Source organism: Hylobates moloch, unplaced genomic scaffold (genome assembly GCF_009828535.3).
Source record: "Hylobates moloch isolate HMO894 unplaced genomic scaffold, HMol_V3 SCAFFOLD_14, whole genome shotgun sequence".
In the NCBI taxonomy this organism is placed as follows: Eukaryota; Metazoa; Chordata; class Mammalia; order Primates; family Hylobatidae; genus Hylobates; species Hylobates moloch.
In genome coordinates, this window is record NW_026652289.1 from 55,268,512 (window position 1) to 55,284,052 (window position 15,541).

The 15,541-nt window shown below is 55.6% G+C and overlaps 1 protein-coding gene and 1 long non-coding RNA gene across 2 annotated transcripts in view; both read left to right on the top strand.

Annotated features, from left to right (window-relative positions):
• HCN4 (hyperpolarization activated cyclic nucleotide gated potassium channel 4) overlaps window positions 1-9,456 on the top strand; it is a 46,271-nt gene extending 36,815 nt beyond the window's left edge. Inside the window, exons 4-8 of the mRNA XM_032174789.2 lie at window positions 2,102-2,320; window positions 6,358-6,504; window positions 6,607-6,847; window positions 7,549-7,713; window positions 7,854-9,456. Coding sequence (XP_032030680.1) covers window positions 2,102-2,320; window positions 6,358-6,504; window positions 6,607-6,847; window positions 7,549-7,713; window positions 7,854-9,322 — 2,241 coding nt within the window. The 3' untranslated portion in view covers window positions 9,323-9,456. The remainder of the gene's footprint in view (window positions 1-2,101; window positions 2,321-6,357; window positions 6,505-6,606; window positions 6,848-7,548; window positions 7,714-7,853) is intronic.
• A 3,426-nt stretch (window positions 9,457-12,882) lies between these two features.
• LOC131381229 (uncharacterized) lies at window positions 12,883-14,626 on the top strand. Its single transcript, XR_009209838.1, has 3 exons — window positions 12,883-13,075; window positions 13,810-13,923; window positions 14,243-14,626. It is a non-coding gene; the product is annotated as an uncharacterized LOC131381229 (long non-coding RNA).
• Window positions 14,627-15,541: the final 915 nt, after the last annotated feature.

Genomic DNA, 15,541 nt, shown 5'->3' on the forward strand with positions numbered 1-15,541 from the left:
GATTTTACCCAGGGAGACTAAGACCTGGGCGGCCTCGGGTTGTATCAGGTGTGGCAATGCTGGGCTGGCAGCTCCTGGCCTCCTGCCTCTGTCCCTTAGAAGCCAAGTCCTTAAAAGCTGAGCCTGAGGCTGGGTGCAGTGGCTCATACCAGTAATCCCAGTGCTTTAGGAGGCCGAGGCAGGAGGATCCCTTCAGCCCAGGAATTGTAAACCAGCCTGAGCAGCATAGGGAGACCCCTGACTTCAACAAATAAATAAAATTGATTTTTAAAAAATTAGCTGGGTATAGTGGCAAGCACAGGTGTCCCGGCTATACAGGAGGATCCCTTGAGCTCACTTGCACTTCAGCCTGGGTGACAGAGCAAGGTCCTGTCTCAAAATGAATAAATAAATAAAAATAAAAAACAAAAAGCTGAGCCCAAGAAAACAGACGCCTTCAAGGGTACTATTTGCAGCCCACGCAGACTCCCAGATCATACGTGGTCATTTTCGACTCCAACAGCAGAGCTGGGCTGCCCTGACCCCCCAACATATACTGATCCCAGGTGGAGTCCCAATAGGGAGGGCAGGCAGGATGGAGCCTGACCCCACCCTATCCCTCCAACCTTGCGAGTGGGTCAGGGTGGGTGAGAGAAGTTGAACTTGGGGCCTCGGAAGCCATAGGGCAGAGTTTCCAGTCCCCCTGTGGATGAGGTGGGCTCCAGGCAGGACAGAAGACACGCTGGATCTATGAGCCTTTCTGTGTCTCTGGTGAACCCCTGCCTCTCCCAGGCTCCCTCCCAGTCAGTTTTTTTTGTTCTGAAGGCAAATTCCCAGGACCCCAGGGGAGGAAAAATCGGCTTTGAAGAGGTGAAAGAGACCCTGAGGCATCTTTCAGCATCAAACAGGCCTTTACAAAACAGCCTTTTGATGAGCTAAGTGTAAATGAATCGGCCATATGGATTGAATTCCCTGTTCCCAGAGGCTCAGCAGTAAAGGCCGGAAGCCCTGACTGGAGGCCGCTGGGGGCCTGCCCCTGTTCCCCAAGGCTGGGAACCCAGGTCTCTTCCACACCTGGGGATGAGCCCTCCTGGTCCCCACTCCAGTCTAGACTGAGCCATCAGACCCAAGGAGCCAGCTCAGCTCTGTTCAGGGCAGTCTGGCTGACCTTGAATATGGCTCGAGGCTCACGGGCTCCCGTGCCTTCCCCTGGGGGCTGGGCCTCTGGCAGGTGCTCTGTGGGCCTGGGTAGGTTTCTGCACTGTGGCTCATGCATCTGCCCTGTGAGCAGAAAGACACCAGAGAGGTGGCCGGTGCTGGCATTCGTCTGGTTCAACTGGCCCTCATCTGGGGCAGTGTCCTCTCTATGTGAGGGTGGCAGGCCCACACATGCACTAAATTCAAGAGATGGCCCTTCCGATCCCAGTGTTCCCACGCTGAGCCTTCCTTGAGACACCTACCGGCTTCATAGACAAAAATAGCCAAGAGCTTCCCTCCTCCTGTCCCCACGCCTTGTGTGTTCCAGAGAGTCTGCCTTGGGGGTAGTGGGAGGAGAACTGGTGGCCGCAGCCCTAGCAGAGGTGGGCAGGGTTCATACAGGAGGCCCGTTAGCTCACAGCTTTAACTTTTGCTCATCCAAAATGAGGACAGTGTTTTTCGGCTCAGTCTGCCAGAGCTTGTCCCCCCAAGGGAAGCATATCTGGTTTTATAATTGAGGTCAGTGGGGAAATGGGCTTCACTTGGCAGCTGTTTAGGGGGTTGGAGGGGTGGAGCTGTTTTAGCAAGGGAAGGACAGTGAGGTGGCTCAGCCTGGGGCCTTTGCTCCCCAGCCAGGAGGCTCCAAGCTGCCCCATGGGGGCTGGGCCACGCTGGCTCCCATACCTTTACTGGGGCTTCCAGTCTGATCCCTGCCCCCATTGCAAGAGGAAGGCACAAGAGGAGGGCTTGCTGGCAGCACAGGCTGCCTCTCACCCAAGGCTTTCGGCCAACAGCAAGGTTAGGGAGCCCTGGGCCCAGCCACTGAGAAAGTTAGTTTGAGGTGAGGAGGTGGCAGGGCCTTTTCTTGCTAGTGAGAAGGGCCTTCCCTCTCATCCACTGTCCCTACCCATCCGTCTGTCCACAGAACAACTCCTGGGGGAAGCAGTACTCCTACGCGCTCTTCAAGGCCATGAGCCACATGCTGTGCATTGGCTACGGGCGGCAGGCGCCCGTGGGCATGTCCGACGTCTGGCTCACCATGCTCAGCATGATCGTGGGTGCCACCTGCTACGCCATGTTCATCGGCCACGCCACTGCCCTCATCCAGTCCCTGGACTCCTCCCGGCGCCAGTACCAGGAAAAGGTAGGTCTACCCAGGGAGGACCCACACATTGGTCCCTCCCAAGAGGGAGCACAGGCCACCAGCCAGTGGGCCCCCAGCAGGAACCACCCCCTGCTCCCACCCCACAGGATCAGAACTCCCAGTGTGAGGGAAGAGCAGGAGGAGGGGGACGCCTCTGAGATGAGAAGAGTTTCAGCTCCCTGGCCTGGCACCTCCACATGTCTTTTTATCTGTGCCCACCTTCCCCGTCTCCGGTGTCACTGGGGCCTGTGGCTCCTGGCTGAGGCCCTGTGCCCTCCGTGCTGCTCCAGTAGGCATTTGACAGTCACCACACCCTTCCTGGCTGCTCACTCGTTCTCCAGGACCGCACTCTCGCGGTGTTCCTCCTGCCCCTCTGGCCAGTCCCCCGCCCCCCTTTGCTGGCTTCTCTTCCCAGTCACTGCCACTGGAGTCCCCAGCAGCCCGGGCCTCGCCCCTGACCCTCCCTCTGTCTGGGGCCCCAGTGCTGTGGTTTCACCACCCAGGCCCACAGGCTCTGTGCCCATCTTTGCACAGTGGGGCCTGCACAGCATCAGCAGCCCCACCTCATCTCTCAGCTCCAGGTGGTTTATTTCATCCCTCTCTGGACACCCCATGCCCCTCATGTCTGTAATGAGAAGTCTGCCCTTTCTTCTCTACTCCAAGCCTCTGCTCTTCCCAGATGCCCAGGCCAGAGACTAGGAGCCATCCCTGACCTCTCTCTGTGTCATCAATGCCTACCTCAAAGCCACAGCTCCTTCTCTGCATCGCAACCACCCTCCCCCATCACCAGCTTCATCTCTCCCTAGGGTCTCAACAGCAGCCCCCTCACCACAGAGAATGAGTCCTGTGGCCTGGAGTCAGGCCACCTGGGTCCTACCCCAGCTTCTCTGCTGCTGAGCTCTGTTTGAGCGTGGGCCTGTGCCTCCACAGCGTGAGGCCCCGTTTCCTCATCTGCAGGGCGGGGGTGGTACTGGGCATCAGGCCGTGGGGGTTGCAAGTAAGATCCCCTGTGTTTATCAGCTAAGCAGGTTCTGCCCTGGCACCTTCCACTGCACGCGTCACACAGCAGTTGGAGCGGCATGTAAAACACATCAAGCCTCATGCTCTGCTTAAAACTCTTCAGGGACTTCACGTTGCTCTGAAGATGTAGATTAACTCCTAAGCATGTTTTCCCAGCCTGGCATTTGAGGAGCATAACCAAGGCTCTGCCCTCATGCTCAGCTCCTGCCCTGGGCCTCGCACCCTTTATTTCAGCCTGGCCAGACTTCTCTCCCCACGCCTGCTCCTGCCACGGGGCCCAGACACGGGCTTTCACCCTCAACTCTCCTCCCCGCTCTCCACCTGACACCCTCTCCATGTCCAGCTTCACCACTTGGAGAAGGCTTCTATGACATGGCCAGCCCCGCACCCATCATGCGACCCCATGGCACCCTCTCCTCCTCTCCTCCTTCACCACACTCGGTGCTCTGGTGATGATTTAATTAACCATAGGCAGCCATCTGTTTAACAAATCCACCTTCCCTCTCCAGGCCACGGCTCCATGAGAGGAGGACCCAGTATGTCGTTTTCCGTTTTATGCCCCATGCCTGGCACACAGTAGGGTCAGCATTTGTGGATTCATTGCCTGCCTGCCTGTCCCAGGCACTGTCCTTTGGTGGGATGACTGACAGGTGGTGGCCACCCAGGTGTGGAGGTCCAGGTCCCATGATGCCAAGAAGAGAGCTCAGGAGAGCCTGCAGAGCTGGGAGGGAAGGAGAGCTCACCCTGGGGAGGCAGAGGAAGGAGAAGGTGGAAGAGAATTCTAGGCCAGGCATCAGGATGAGGATGAGCATAGGGGTGGTGGCAGAGAAATTAGCCTGGCTAGAACACAGGGTCCTAGGTTAGAAGGGAGCAGACGGGAAGGGAGGTAGAGAAGGCATCGAGCTACAAAGGTCAGGGCTTAGTCCAGGCCCAGGTGAGGGATCGTTCTGGAGCCAGCACCAGGGCCCAGCCTGTGACTGGGGTGGGGCTCAGCATGTGAGTGGGGTCAGGGCTCAGTGTGTGACCAAGGCTAGGGTTTAGTCTGGAGTCAAGATCAGGGATTAGTTTTAAAAAAGCATCTAGGGATGGGCGCTGTGGCTCACGCCTGTAATCCCAGCACTTTGGGAGGCCGAGGCGGGCAGATCACCTGAGGTCAAGAGTCCATGACCAGCCTGGCCAACATGGTGAAACTTCATCTCTACTAAAAGTAAAAAAAAAAAATTAGCTGGGCGTGGCGGTGCACACCTGTAGTCCCAGCTACTCAGGGAGGCTGAGGCAGGAGAATCGCCTGAACCCAGGAGGCGGAGGTTGCAGTGAGCCAAGATTGCACCACTGCACCCCAGCCTGGGCAACAGAGGGAGACTCCATCTCAAAAAAGAAAGAAAAAGAAAAAGCGTCTGGGAGGCTGGGCGTGATGGCTCATGCCTGCAATCGCAGCACTTTGAGAGGCTGAGGCAAGTTGATTTCTTGAGCCCAGGAGTTCAAGACCAGCCTGGGCAACATAGCAAAACCCTGTCTGTACTAAAAATACAAAAATTAGCCAGGCGTGGTGGCATGTGCCTATAGTGCCAGCTGTTGAGGAGGCTGAGATGGGAGAATCGCTTGAGCCCAGGAGGTTGAGGCTGCAGTGAGCTGTGTTCACATCACTGCACTCCAGTCTAGGCGACACAACGAGACCCTGTCTTAACAAAACAAAACAAAAATAAATAAATAAAAAGAAAAAAAGAAAAGAAAATGCATCAGAGTTTATTTTAGGGCCAGAGTCAAAGTCAAGGCATCTGTGGCTTTTCATTTGAGACCTTAAAATGTTTATCCTTTGGCTAATATCTAAGTCTGCCCAATAAATTTCTCTTAAATGTCTTCCCTCCGCTCCATCCCCACGTCTGTCTCTCACCTGGACAACTTCAGCCTTTTAACTCCTGACCCATGTCCAGACCCTGCCTCCCCACCCCTACCTGTTCTCTAGGGGTCAGGGGAGGGACTCTCTAAAACACAGCTCCAGGTATTCCAGCTGCCTCCGCCCCTGTAACCAGCCAGGAAGTCGCCGTCCCCTGGGACTTTGCATAACTTGGAGCAGTCAAGAGGCCAGGGTGGCTGGAAGTTTAGGAAATGTCATTTCTCAGCCCTCATTTGCCCGTGGGTGTTTCTGTGCAGCAGTTGTGCGTTCCCACCTCTTTGGAGCACACATAGATGCAAACAGGCTGCTCCATTTCTGACTGCTGCTGGGGTGATAGGGACTTCTTCTACTTCCCATCCAGGAGGAGTCTGTTGTTGCCTAATCAATACCTCCCATCCCTCGTCCTGCTCTTGAGAATCCCACTGTCCACCCACAATCTAGGATGGTGGGAGCAACGTCCACTCCTCTCAGCGAGGGTAGGCAGGATCGTTTCTTATTTGTTTGAGCCCCAGGGTCTGAGGCTCACAAATCTTTTGTACCCGAGCCTCTATTTGAAGGTCCCCTCAAATTAGTCTACCCTGCTTTTCCCTTGCCTGGAGTTGCTCTCAACGAAATGACCCGGGGTCTCAGCTGAGGCCATGTTTGGATTCATAGCATCAAGCAGCCAGGCATCCTTGCTTCTGCCTCTGAGCGTTCTGATCCATCGCAGCCTCACCTCCTGACTGTGCCAGTTGTCACTGCTGGGAGGAAACAGCTTCTTTCCCCAAAGAGTCGGTGAGGTCTCCCTGTCCCCAGTGTAACATTCCAAGGAAACGTGATCGACTTCCCTGGAGATACAGTTGATGTCCTGTCACTGGGCTTTGGACATTCCCTGCTGCCCTCACCCACCTCCTTAGTATTGAACACAGTGAGTGCTGTGGGGGCCTCTCCTCCATGCCAAGCAGCTGGGAGCCCGGGCAGTTGTTCTGAGCACAGTGAGGTCATTTCCACACTGTAGACCTGAGATCTCAAAGAAACAAGTTTAGCCAGGAAATCCCCCAGGGTGGGTGCCCGGATGTGGTGCCTGCTGAGGTGGTGGGGCTGGCTGCGTGGAGCTGACGCCCCCTTCTCCCGGCCTCAGTATAAGCAGGTGGAGCAGTACATGTCCTTCCACAAGCTCCCGCCTGACACCCGGCAGCGCATCCACGACTACTACGAGCACCGCTACCAGGGCAAGATGTTCGACGAGGAGAGCATCCTGGGCGAGCTGAGCGAGCCCTTGCGGGAGGTGAGCTGTGCGGCGGCCCAGCGGGGAGGGGAGCCAGGCCTTCCTGGCAGCCAGCTCCCCTCACCTCCTCCTTCCCGTGTCCCAATCCACCCCGTCCGGCAGGAGATCATCAACTTTAACTGCCGGAAGCTGGTGGCCTCCATGCCACTGTTTGCCAACGCGGACCCTAACTTCGTGACATCCATGCTGACCAAGCTGCGTTTCGAGGTCTTCCAGCCTGGGGACTACATCATCCGGGAAGGCACCATCGGCAAGAAGATGTACTTCATCCAGCACGGCGTGGTCAGCGTGCTCACCAAGGGCAACAAGGAGACCAAGCTGGCCGACGGCTCCTACTTTGGAGGTGAGGCAGCCCTGGGCCCTGGGGGACAGGGCAGCTGCTCCCAGGGGCTGGGCTGGGGAGACACTAATGGGACAGAGGCAGTGAGCACCCTTCATGGCCACAGCCTGGAGGGAGGTGTCTGTGAGCCCAGGGTAAGGGTGTCTTAGTCAGTCTGGGCTCTTGTAACAAAAGTGCCATAGACTGGGTGGCTTGTAAACCACAGGAATGTATGTGTCATGGTTCTGGAGGCTGGCCATCTGAGCTGAGGGGGCCAGCATGGTCGGGGCTGGTGAGGGCCCTCTTCTGGGCTGCACTGCTGACTTCTCGCTGTGTCCTCACGTGGCAGAAGGAGGATGAGCCAGCTCCCCGGCCTCCTCCTGAAAGGGCACTAATTCCATCCACAAGGGCTCCACCCTCGTGATCTAATCACTTCCCTAGGCCTCACCTCCGAATACCATCATGCTGGGATTAGGGGTTCAACATACACATTTTGGGGGAACACATTCAGTCCAGAGCAGAGGGTATGTTCCAAAGATGAGAAAGACTGTCCAGCCCCCATTTGGTGGGGAAGAGGCATCCAATGTGGCCACAGTCTGGGGGCAGGGCCTTGTGAGCCTGCCAAGGCTTCTGTGCCAGGCAGTCAGGGCCAAGGTCAGGGTGGGCAGTCCCCGTGGCCCGGGCGAGCAGTGCGTGCCTCTCTCTGAGTCCTGATGCTCTGGCAGAGATCTGCCTGCTGACCCGGGGCCGGCGCACAGCCAGCGTGAGGGCCGACACCTACTGCCGCCTCTACTCGCTGAGCGTGGACAACTTCAATGAGGTGCTGGAGGAGTACCCCATGATGCGAAGGGCCTTCGAGACCGTGGCGCTGGACCGCCTGGACCGCATCGGTGAGGGGGAGGGGCCACAGGCGGGGCAGGTAGGGGGCGTCGGGGGGAGGAGGGCAGGGCTCCTCTATGCCCAAGCCAGGTCTGCACCTGATCTCCTTCCCCGCTCTGCCCTGAGTGCCTGCTCTTGTTCTGTGGCCCAGGCAAGAAGAACTCCATCCTCCTCCACAAAGTCCAGCACGACCTCAACTCCGGCGTCTTCAACTACCAGGAGAATGAGATCATCCAGCAGATTGTGCAGCATGACCGGGAGATGGCCCACTGCGCGCACCGCGTCCAGGCTGCTGCCTCTGCCACCCCAACCCCCACGCCCGTCATCTGGACCCCACTGATCCAGGCACCACTGCAGGCTGCGGCTGCCACCACTTCTGTGGCCATAGCCCTCACCCACCACCCTCGCCTGCCTGCTGCCATCTTCCGCCCTCCCCCAGGATCTGGGCTGGGCAACCTCGGCGCCGGGCAGACACCAAGGCACCTGAAACAGCTGCAGTCCCTGATCCCTTCTGCGCTGGGCTCCGCCTCGCCTGCCAGCAGCCCGTCCCAGGTGGACACGCCGTCTTCATCCTCCTTCCACATCCAACAGCTGGCTGGATTCTCTGCCCCCGCCGGACTGAGCCCACTCCTGCCCTCATCCAGCTCCTCCCCACCCCCCGGGGCCTGTGGCTCCCCCTCGGCTCCCACACCATCAGCCGGCACAGCTGCCACCACCATAGCCGGGTTTGGCCACTTCCACAAGGCGCTGGGTGGCTCCCTGTCCTCCTCCGACTCTCCCCTGCTCACCCCGCTGCAGCCAGGCGCCCGCTCCCCGCAGGCTGCCCAGCCACCTCCCGCGCCACCCGGGGCCCGGGGAGGCCTGGGACTCCCGGAGCACTTCCTGCCACCCCCACCCTCATCCAGATCTCCGTCATCTAGCCCCGGGCAGCTGGGCCAGCCTCCCGGGGAGTTGTCCCTAGGTCTGGCCACTGGCCCACCAAGCACGCCAGAGACACCCCCACGGCAGCCTGAGCCGCCATCCCTTGTGGCAGGGGCCTCTGGGGGGGCTTCCCCTGTAGGCTTTACTCCCCGAGGAGGTCTCAGCCCCCCCGGCCACAGCCCAGGCCCCCCAAGAACCTTCCCGAGTGCCCCGCCCCGGGCCTCTGGCTCCCACGGATCCTTACTCCTGCCACCTGCATCCAGCCCCCCACCGCCCCAGGTCCCCCAGCGCCGGGGCACGCCCCCCCTCACCCCCGGCCGCCTCACCCAGGACCTCAAGCTCATCTCCGCGTCTCAGCCAGCCCTGCCTCAGGACGGGGCGCAGACTCTCCGCAGAGCCTCCCCGCACTCCTCAGGGGAGTCCATGGCTGCCTTCCCGCTCTTCCCCAGGGCTGGGGGTGGCAGCGGGGGCAGTGGGAGCAGCGGAGGCCTTGGTCCCCCTGGGAGGCCCTATGGTGCCATCCCTGGCCAGCACGTCACTCTGCCTCGGAAGACATCCTCAGGTTCTTTGCCACCCCCTCTGTCTTTGTTTGGGGCAAGAGCCACCTCTTCTGGGGGGCCCCCTCTGACTGTTGGACCCCAGAGGGAACCTGGGGCCAGGCCTGAGCCAGTGCGCTCCAAACTGCCGTCCAATCTATGAGCTGGGCCCTTCCTTCCCTCTTCTTTCTTCTTTTCTCTCCCTTCCTTCTTCCTTCAGGTTTAACTGTGATTAGGAGATATACCAATAACAGTAATAATTATTTAAAAAACCACACACACCAGAAAAACAAAAGACAGCAGAAAATAACCAGGTATTCTTAGAGCTATAGATTTTTGGTCACTTGCTTTTATAGACTATTTTAATACTCAGCACTAGAGGGAGGGAGCGGGAGGGAGGAGGGAGCAGGCAGGTCCCAAATGCAAAAGCCAGAGAAAGGCAGATGGGGTCTCCGGGGCTGGGTAGGGGTGGGGGTGGCCAGTGTTGGCGGTTCTTAGAGCAGATGTGTCATTGTGTTCATTTAGAGAAACAGCTGCCATCAGCCCCTTAGCTGTAACTTGGAGCTCCACTCTGCCCCCAGAAAGGGGCTGCCCTGGGGTGTGCCCTGGGGAGCCTCAGATGCCTGCGACCTTGGGAGAAAAGTAGCAAGATCTGTATATGAATATGTATATGTATATGTATGTAAGATGTGTATATGTATAGCTATGTAGCGCTCTGTAGAGCCATGTAGATAGCCACTCACCTGTGCGCACATGTGTGCGGTCTAGTTTAATCCCATGTTGCCAGGATGCCCAGGTCACCTTACACCCAGCAACCCACCTTGGCCTGCAGGCTGTGCACTGCATGGTCTAGGGATGTTCTCTCTCCAGTCCTCCAGGACTTCGCAGCAGGCCCCCTCTCTCCCCATCTCTGGTCTCAAATCCAGTCCCAGCCTGACCTCTCACCACAGGGAAGTGGAAGACTCTCCTTTCCTAGGGCCTCAAGCACACCCTGCCACCTCTGAGGCCGTCAGTTTGCCCATCTGTACAGTGGGAGGTGAGGGGAACTTCTGTTTATTGAGTCTGCTCTGTGCCAAGCACTGGTTTCGCACTTTACACACATTAACTCCTTCAGTTTCACAAAGACCATGGGGTGGGTACTTTGATTTTCCCCATTTAGCAGATAAAGAAACAGTTTTGGGTAATTTTTCCAGAATCATGTAACTAGGAGTGGCAGAGTGGGGACTGATTTGAGGTTCAAATCCACGCCTGCTCGAGGCCCAAGTCTGTGTTCCTTCCATCAGAAAACTGTGTTGAGGGAGTCTGAGGTAGATGGTCCCCAAGCATGGTGCAGGAGGAAGACACCAGATTTTGGCAGCAGTCAGGCCTGGGTTTGAATCCCAGCCCTGCCACTTCTTAGCTGTATGATCTTGGGCAAGTTATCTGACCTTTCTGTCACCTCATTTGTAAAATGGGAATAATTATGGTACCACCTCACAAGGACCTATGAGGACCAGATGAGAAAAATCTATATGTGAAATGCCCAGCCCAGCGCCTGGCACATACCATGGTAGGTGCTCAATAAATCACATTTCTTCTGCCCCTCATATGCCCAGCCTATTGCTCCAGCAAACTATGTGAGAGCCCAGGGAGCTTTGGCTGAGGGCTCCAAGACTTAAAATCTCAGGACTCAGGAGGTGGCTGGGCCTCCCTAAGGGCCCAAGGAAGGTGTGTGGCCAGAGGTGGGTGGGAGCCAGGCCTTGAGAAGTGAGAAGACTTCAACAGGGAGAGAGGGAGGGAATGGTGGGTGGGATGGAGTGTATAGTGGGGAGATTCCTGAGGTGGATGTGGAATGGTGGATCAGGGCTTTGGGAGGGGATCTCCAGGCTGAGGGGTCAGAGGGATAGCCTTGGGTGATAGGCTAAGGGATTGACTGGGCTTGGTCCTGGCAACTAGGAGCCATAAGCAGGTTCCAGATTGCGGGAATGAGAAAGCAGCTCAGATGCCTTTGGAGGCACCATCCTCCCTCCTCCCAGATGGGATCCTGCCAGAGCCAAGGTCAGGGGTCTGCCCCTGCCTATAGGGCCAGAGCAGGTATGGCTGCAATCCCCAAATAATGAGAAGGGCTGGTCCCACATTATCCATCCACAACCTTCCATGCTCCAAGCCAGAATGTTGGCAAGATCGGGTTTTGCCTTGAGCTATCCTGGGATGTGAGACAAACCGATTTCTCCATAGATGGGCTGCACGGAGTGGGAGGCAGTACTCCAGGAGAGAAGTGGGTGAAGGTTCCTGGGATCTTAGGTAAAGACTAGACGCTGCCCGGTACTGGTCTCTACTGTGCTGGCTCAGGAGTTTTGAGAACTGGAAGGACTTAGCCTCAACCTGAGTTCTGCACACACCCTTTCCCCTTAAGGAAGGCAGCTCTGAGAGGCAGCAGGACTTGATCCAAACCCACAGTCTTGTCCTGGAGGCAGCAGGGGTGAAGGTGGAGGGTCCAGGGCCATGAGGAGCCCCCTTGCCATCAGAGCCTGGCCTAACCACCCTCTTCTCTACTTGCACACACATGCATTTTATAATAGCTCTGACCCAACCTGGCCACTCTGCAGAGACTGGGACAGACAGGTGCAGGCAATGGGCCCTCCCACACCCAGTCACCTACAAGGAATTTTCAAATCCACTTTTAAAACAGAAACCGGTAAATGCGCCGTATTGTATATTTTATTTAAATAAAAAAATTCCAGCAGATGCCACCTTCTTCTAGGGGCCAGGGATGGGGGTGGCGGTGAGGTCATTGGGAAATCCTGGAGTCTTGGGAACTCGGGTGTGGAAGGCAGGGGACATGGCCCAGAGGGCACATGTGGGCACTTGTGTATGTGCAAACCTATGCCTGCAAGATCATGGAGCTGTGTTCTGTGCATAGAGATGTGCATGGCGGATGTGCAAGGCCTGGCTACGGACACAGGTGTGCACGTGCTTATGGACTGGTGAGAATCATTAAGGAGGACGGTGAGAGCGAGTGGGCATGTGTCCTTTGCTAGTGGAGGGGAGAAACGCAGGAGTAGGGGAAGGGTGAGACCCTTCCCACCCCCCACTGCTAGGACTGGCTGAGGAGGAGGGTGGTGAATGTGCACCTGGGCTCCATCCAGCTAGATACTGAAGAGGGGGATGGCATCTTAGGTAAGCTCTCAGAAGTGGGAGGGTGGCTGGAGACACAAAGTGACTGGGCAAGGGGGAGGGCATCAGAGGGTGGCTAAGGGGTGGGGGCACAGCGCTGGGCTCCTGTGTGGGTTGATGGGGGCCTGAGGGCAGAGGCAGCATCTGGGGCCTCTGGAAGGAGGCAGGGCACGGACTCCCCACTGCTGTGCCTGTTCGAGGGGCTAGGCCTGGTCCCCGGGTGGCCCCCTTCCCCACCCCTGTCTCCAGAGGGTTCCTCCAGGCCCTGGGACTTCGCGGGGTCGGGCAGAGGCCCCCTCCTGGGGCGGCGACGGGCGACTGGAAAAACCAAGTCTCCACGGCTTCCGCCAGTATAGGGAGTGCCGTGTCTGCCGCCCTAGGAGGGGAAAGTCCTCGGAAAAGGGCAAGAAACCCAGCCGTTCCTCATCACCACTTGCCAGGGGATGCTGTTTCCATGGCAACTGGCCGGGGAGTCCCGTTGCTAAGGAGGCGGCTCAGCGGGCCCTGGCGTCCCCATGACAACTGCCCCCTGCGGCCAGGCGTTGGTGCTTCCTTGGGGACCCCGGGGGCGGCAGAGGCAGGGCGCGGCCCTGGGCTGCGATCACCTCCCCCTCGTCTGAATGGCTCAGGTCTGGCCTCTGGGGCTGTGGGGAAGCAGTGGGCACAGGCCCCGCTGAAAGGAAGCCTGCGCGGGTGGGGCATTCGCTGCGGGGCCCTCAGTCACTGTCTCCTCTGTTCCCTGTTGCGGGAAGGACACCTAGTAAGTACCTCCTGTGCGCTAGGCCCTGGGTCTTTCCTCTGCTGTCATCCGCCCAACCACCCCAGAGGTCAGAATTTCCCTCAGTTACAGTGAGCCAAAGGGAAAGGGGCTCAGAGAGGTAGGAATTTGCCAGCCCCGTCAGCTAGAAGAAAGGAGCGGGGCTGCACACCCAGGTGGCAGGGACTGGTCTCTTCCCACTAGAGTCTTAGCAAGGGCTGGCGGTAGGAGCTGTCTGTCCCTGGTGCAGGCAACAAAGGGTGCGTTAACTGTAGAGAATTTTAAAAAGACAGTAAAAGTGACTAAATGTCAGTTTGCTTCCTCTGATCACCATGTACCAGCAATTCAGTGTCAGTGATAGAATGCTCCCAGCACATGGGCAGACAGCTCCTCCACCCCCACCACGAGCACCCTATGCGTCAGCCCCAAGGGACACCTGCTGTGCTCGTGCTGCTGGCGCTGTGGGAAGGCCTGAAGGCACCTTTTCTCCCTAGTGGGGCTAAACCAGACTGGGATTTTAAAGAGACAATTGAAAGAGATGCATAAGATGCCTACCTGGACTCCACGTCTCTTCCCAGCCGTTACTCCTCACTCTTCCCACTGGAGAGCTGTGTCCCCTCCCTGTCCTCATTTCCTCCTCCACCGCATAGCTCTGACAATTTCTGATGAATTCACCTGCCCACATTGTGAAATCCAGGGCCTCCTTCCCAGCCGGTGTCCTGCTCTCCTCTTAACAGGGTGTGGCCTCCTCCACCAGGCCCTCCTCAGCGCGTGGGACCCCATCCTGTGCTCACTGCTTCACCTTTCTCAAGCTCAGCCTCAGCTTGAAGGGCTCTTCTTTCTCCCAAAAGGTTGGTGCTCCCTGGGCCTCTGGCCTTGGCCCCCATCTTCTCACTCCAGATGCACTTCCTGGGGTTAACCTCACCTAGTCCTGTGGCTTCCCCAGCCTGGAAGCAAAAGCTTCCCAGAGTTCCCCTACCCCAATTCAGGCCCCCGAATGCCCTGAGCCTCAGCCTGGGCTGCTGCTCCAGGGTCCCTCATTCTCTTCTGACCGACCATGGCCCTTTTATTCTTTCTTGGGTTTGCAGCTTCCAGTGCACTACAAAGCATGCCTTCTCCTCCACCTGCCCCCATTGTTGATTTTGCTGCTTTAATTTTCTTTCTCTTGAGGGTGGAATATTTCGTACCTACTGAAGAGATACATTATGTAAATCAGATATAAAAAATAATATCAACAGCCATGTACCAACCACTCAGTTTAAGGAATGGAACATAAGGAATGGAGCAAAAGGAATATCTTTGAAGGCATCTATGCTGTTGCCCAAGTGTGTCCCTCTCCCTCCCTCCAAGGAAAACCTCTCACCTGAATGTTATCATTACTTTTCATGATACTCTTTCTATAGAAATAAATGACTCTAAAGAATGTATTCAGTTGCACACCAAGGTGGGGAGTGAAGATTGGAAGTAGCTGCCTTTGTGGCAAGAATTTTTTCAATAATATTGTCCAGAATTGCTGATGTATGGTGACAATAAAAATCAGATTTCGGTCAGTTTTATTATTGTTTTCTTTACAAACAATGGGCCTTTTTATTACCTGCATTAGGGGTGGGCCATACCCACCATCTTCATACACCACTGAATATATTTGTAATTTTAAAACTTTGCATAAATGGTATGCTGCATGCATTCTTTAATAATTTGGGTTTTTTTAAATTCAATACTGTAATTTTGAGATCCTGTTGATGCATGGCTAGTTCGTTTTCATTGCTGTATAGCATTCCAGTATATGAATAGTCCACCATTTACATATGTGTTCTTCCGAACATAGACATTTCAGTCAATTTTCATTCTTGTGATTAACAGGACTGCTGCTACAAACGTTCTTGTTTGTGGCTCCTGAAAAAGATGGTAAGAGGATCTCTAGGCTCTATATCTAGGAGTGGAATAACTGATTCACGGAGTAAATTAATCTTCACTTTACAAGATAATGCCAAGCTGTTTTAAGTAGTTCTAACAATTTCCACTGCCACCTGCAGAGTATGAGAATTGCTTTTGCTTCATATTCTTGCCAATAATTGGAATCATCAGGTTTTCTTATTTTTCCCAATCTAGTCATATCTACTTGTCTTTTAATGTGCAAATCCCCAATTGCCAGTAAGGTGGGATGCTTGTTCGCATATTCATTTGCTGTTTGTGTTTCCTTTTCTGAGAAATATTTATTCACATATTTTGACCAATTTTCTGTTGTCTTTTTATTGATTTGTTGGAATTTTACACATCTTTTTGAAAAACTAAATCCTTTGTCCACTATATTTATTGCAAATATCTGTTTATGGTTTGTATTTTCGCTTTTTTTGGAGGGGCGTTCCTTGATAAACAGAAGCTTTACACTTTAATGAGGTCAATTTTGGCTATATATAAATATATATATAAATATGTAAAAAATATATAAATATAAAAATATATAAA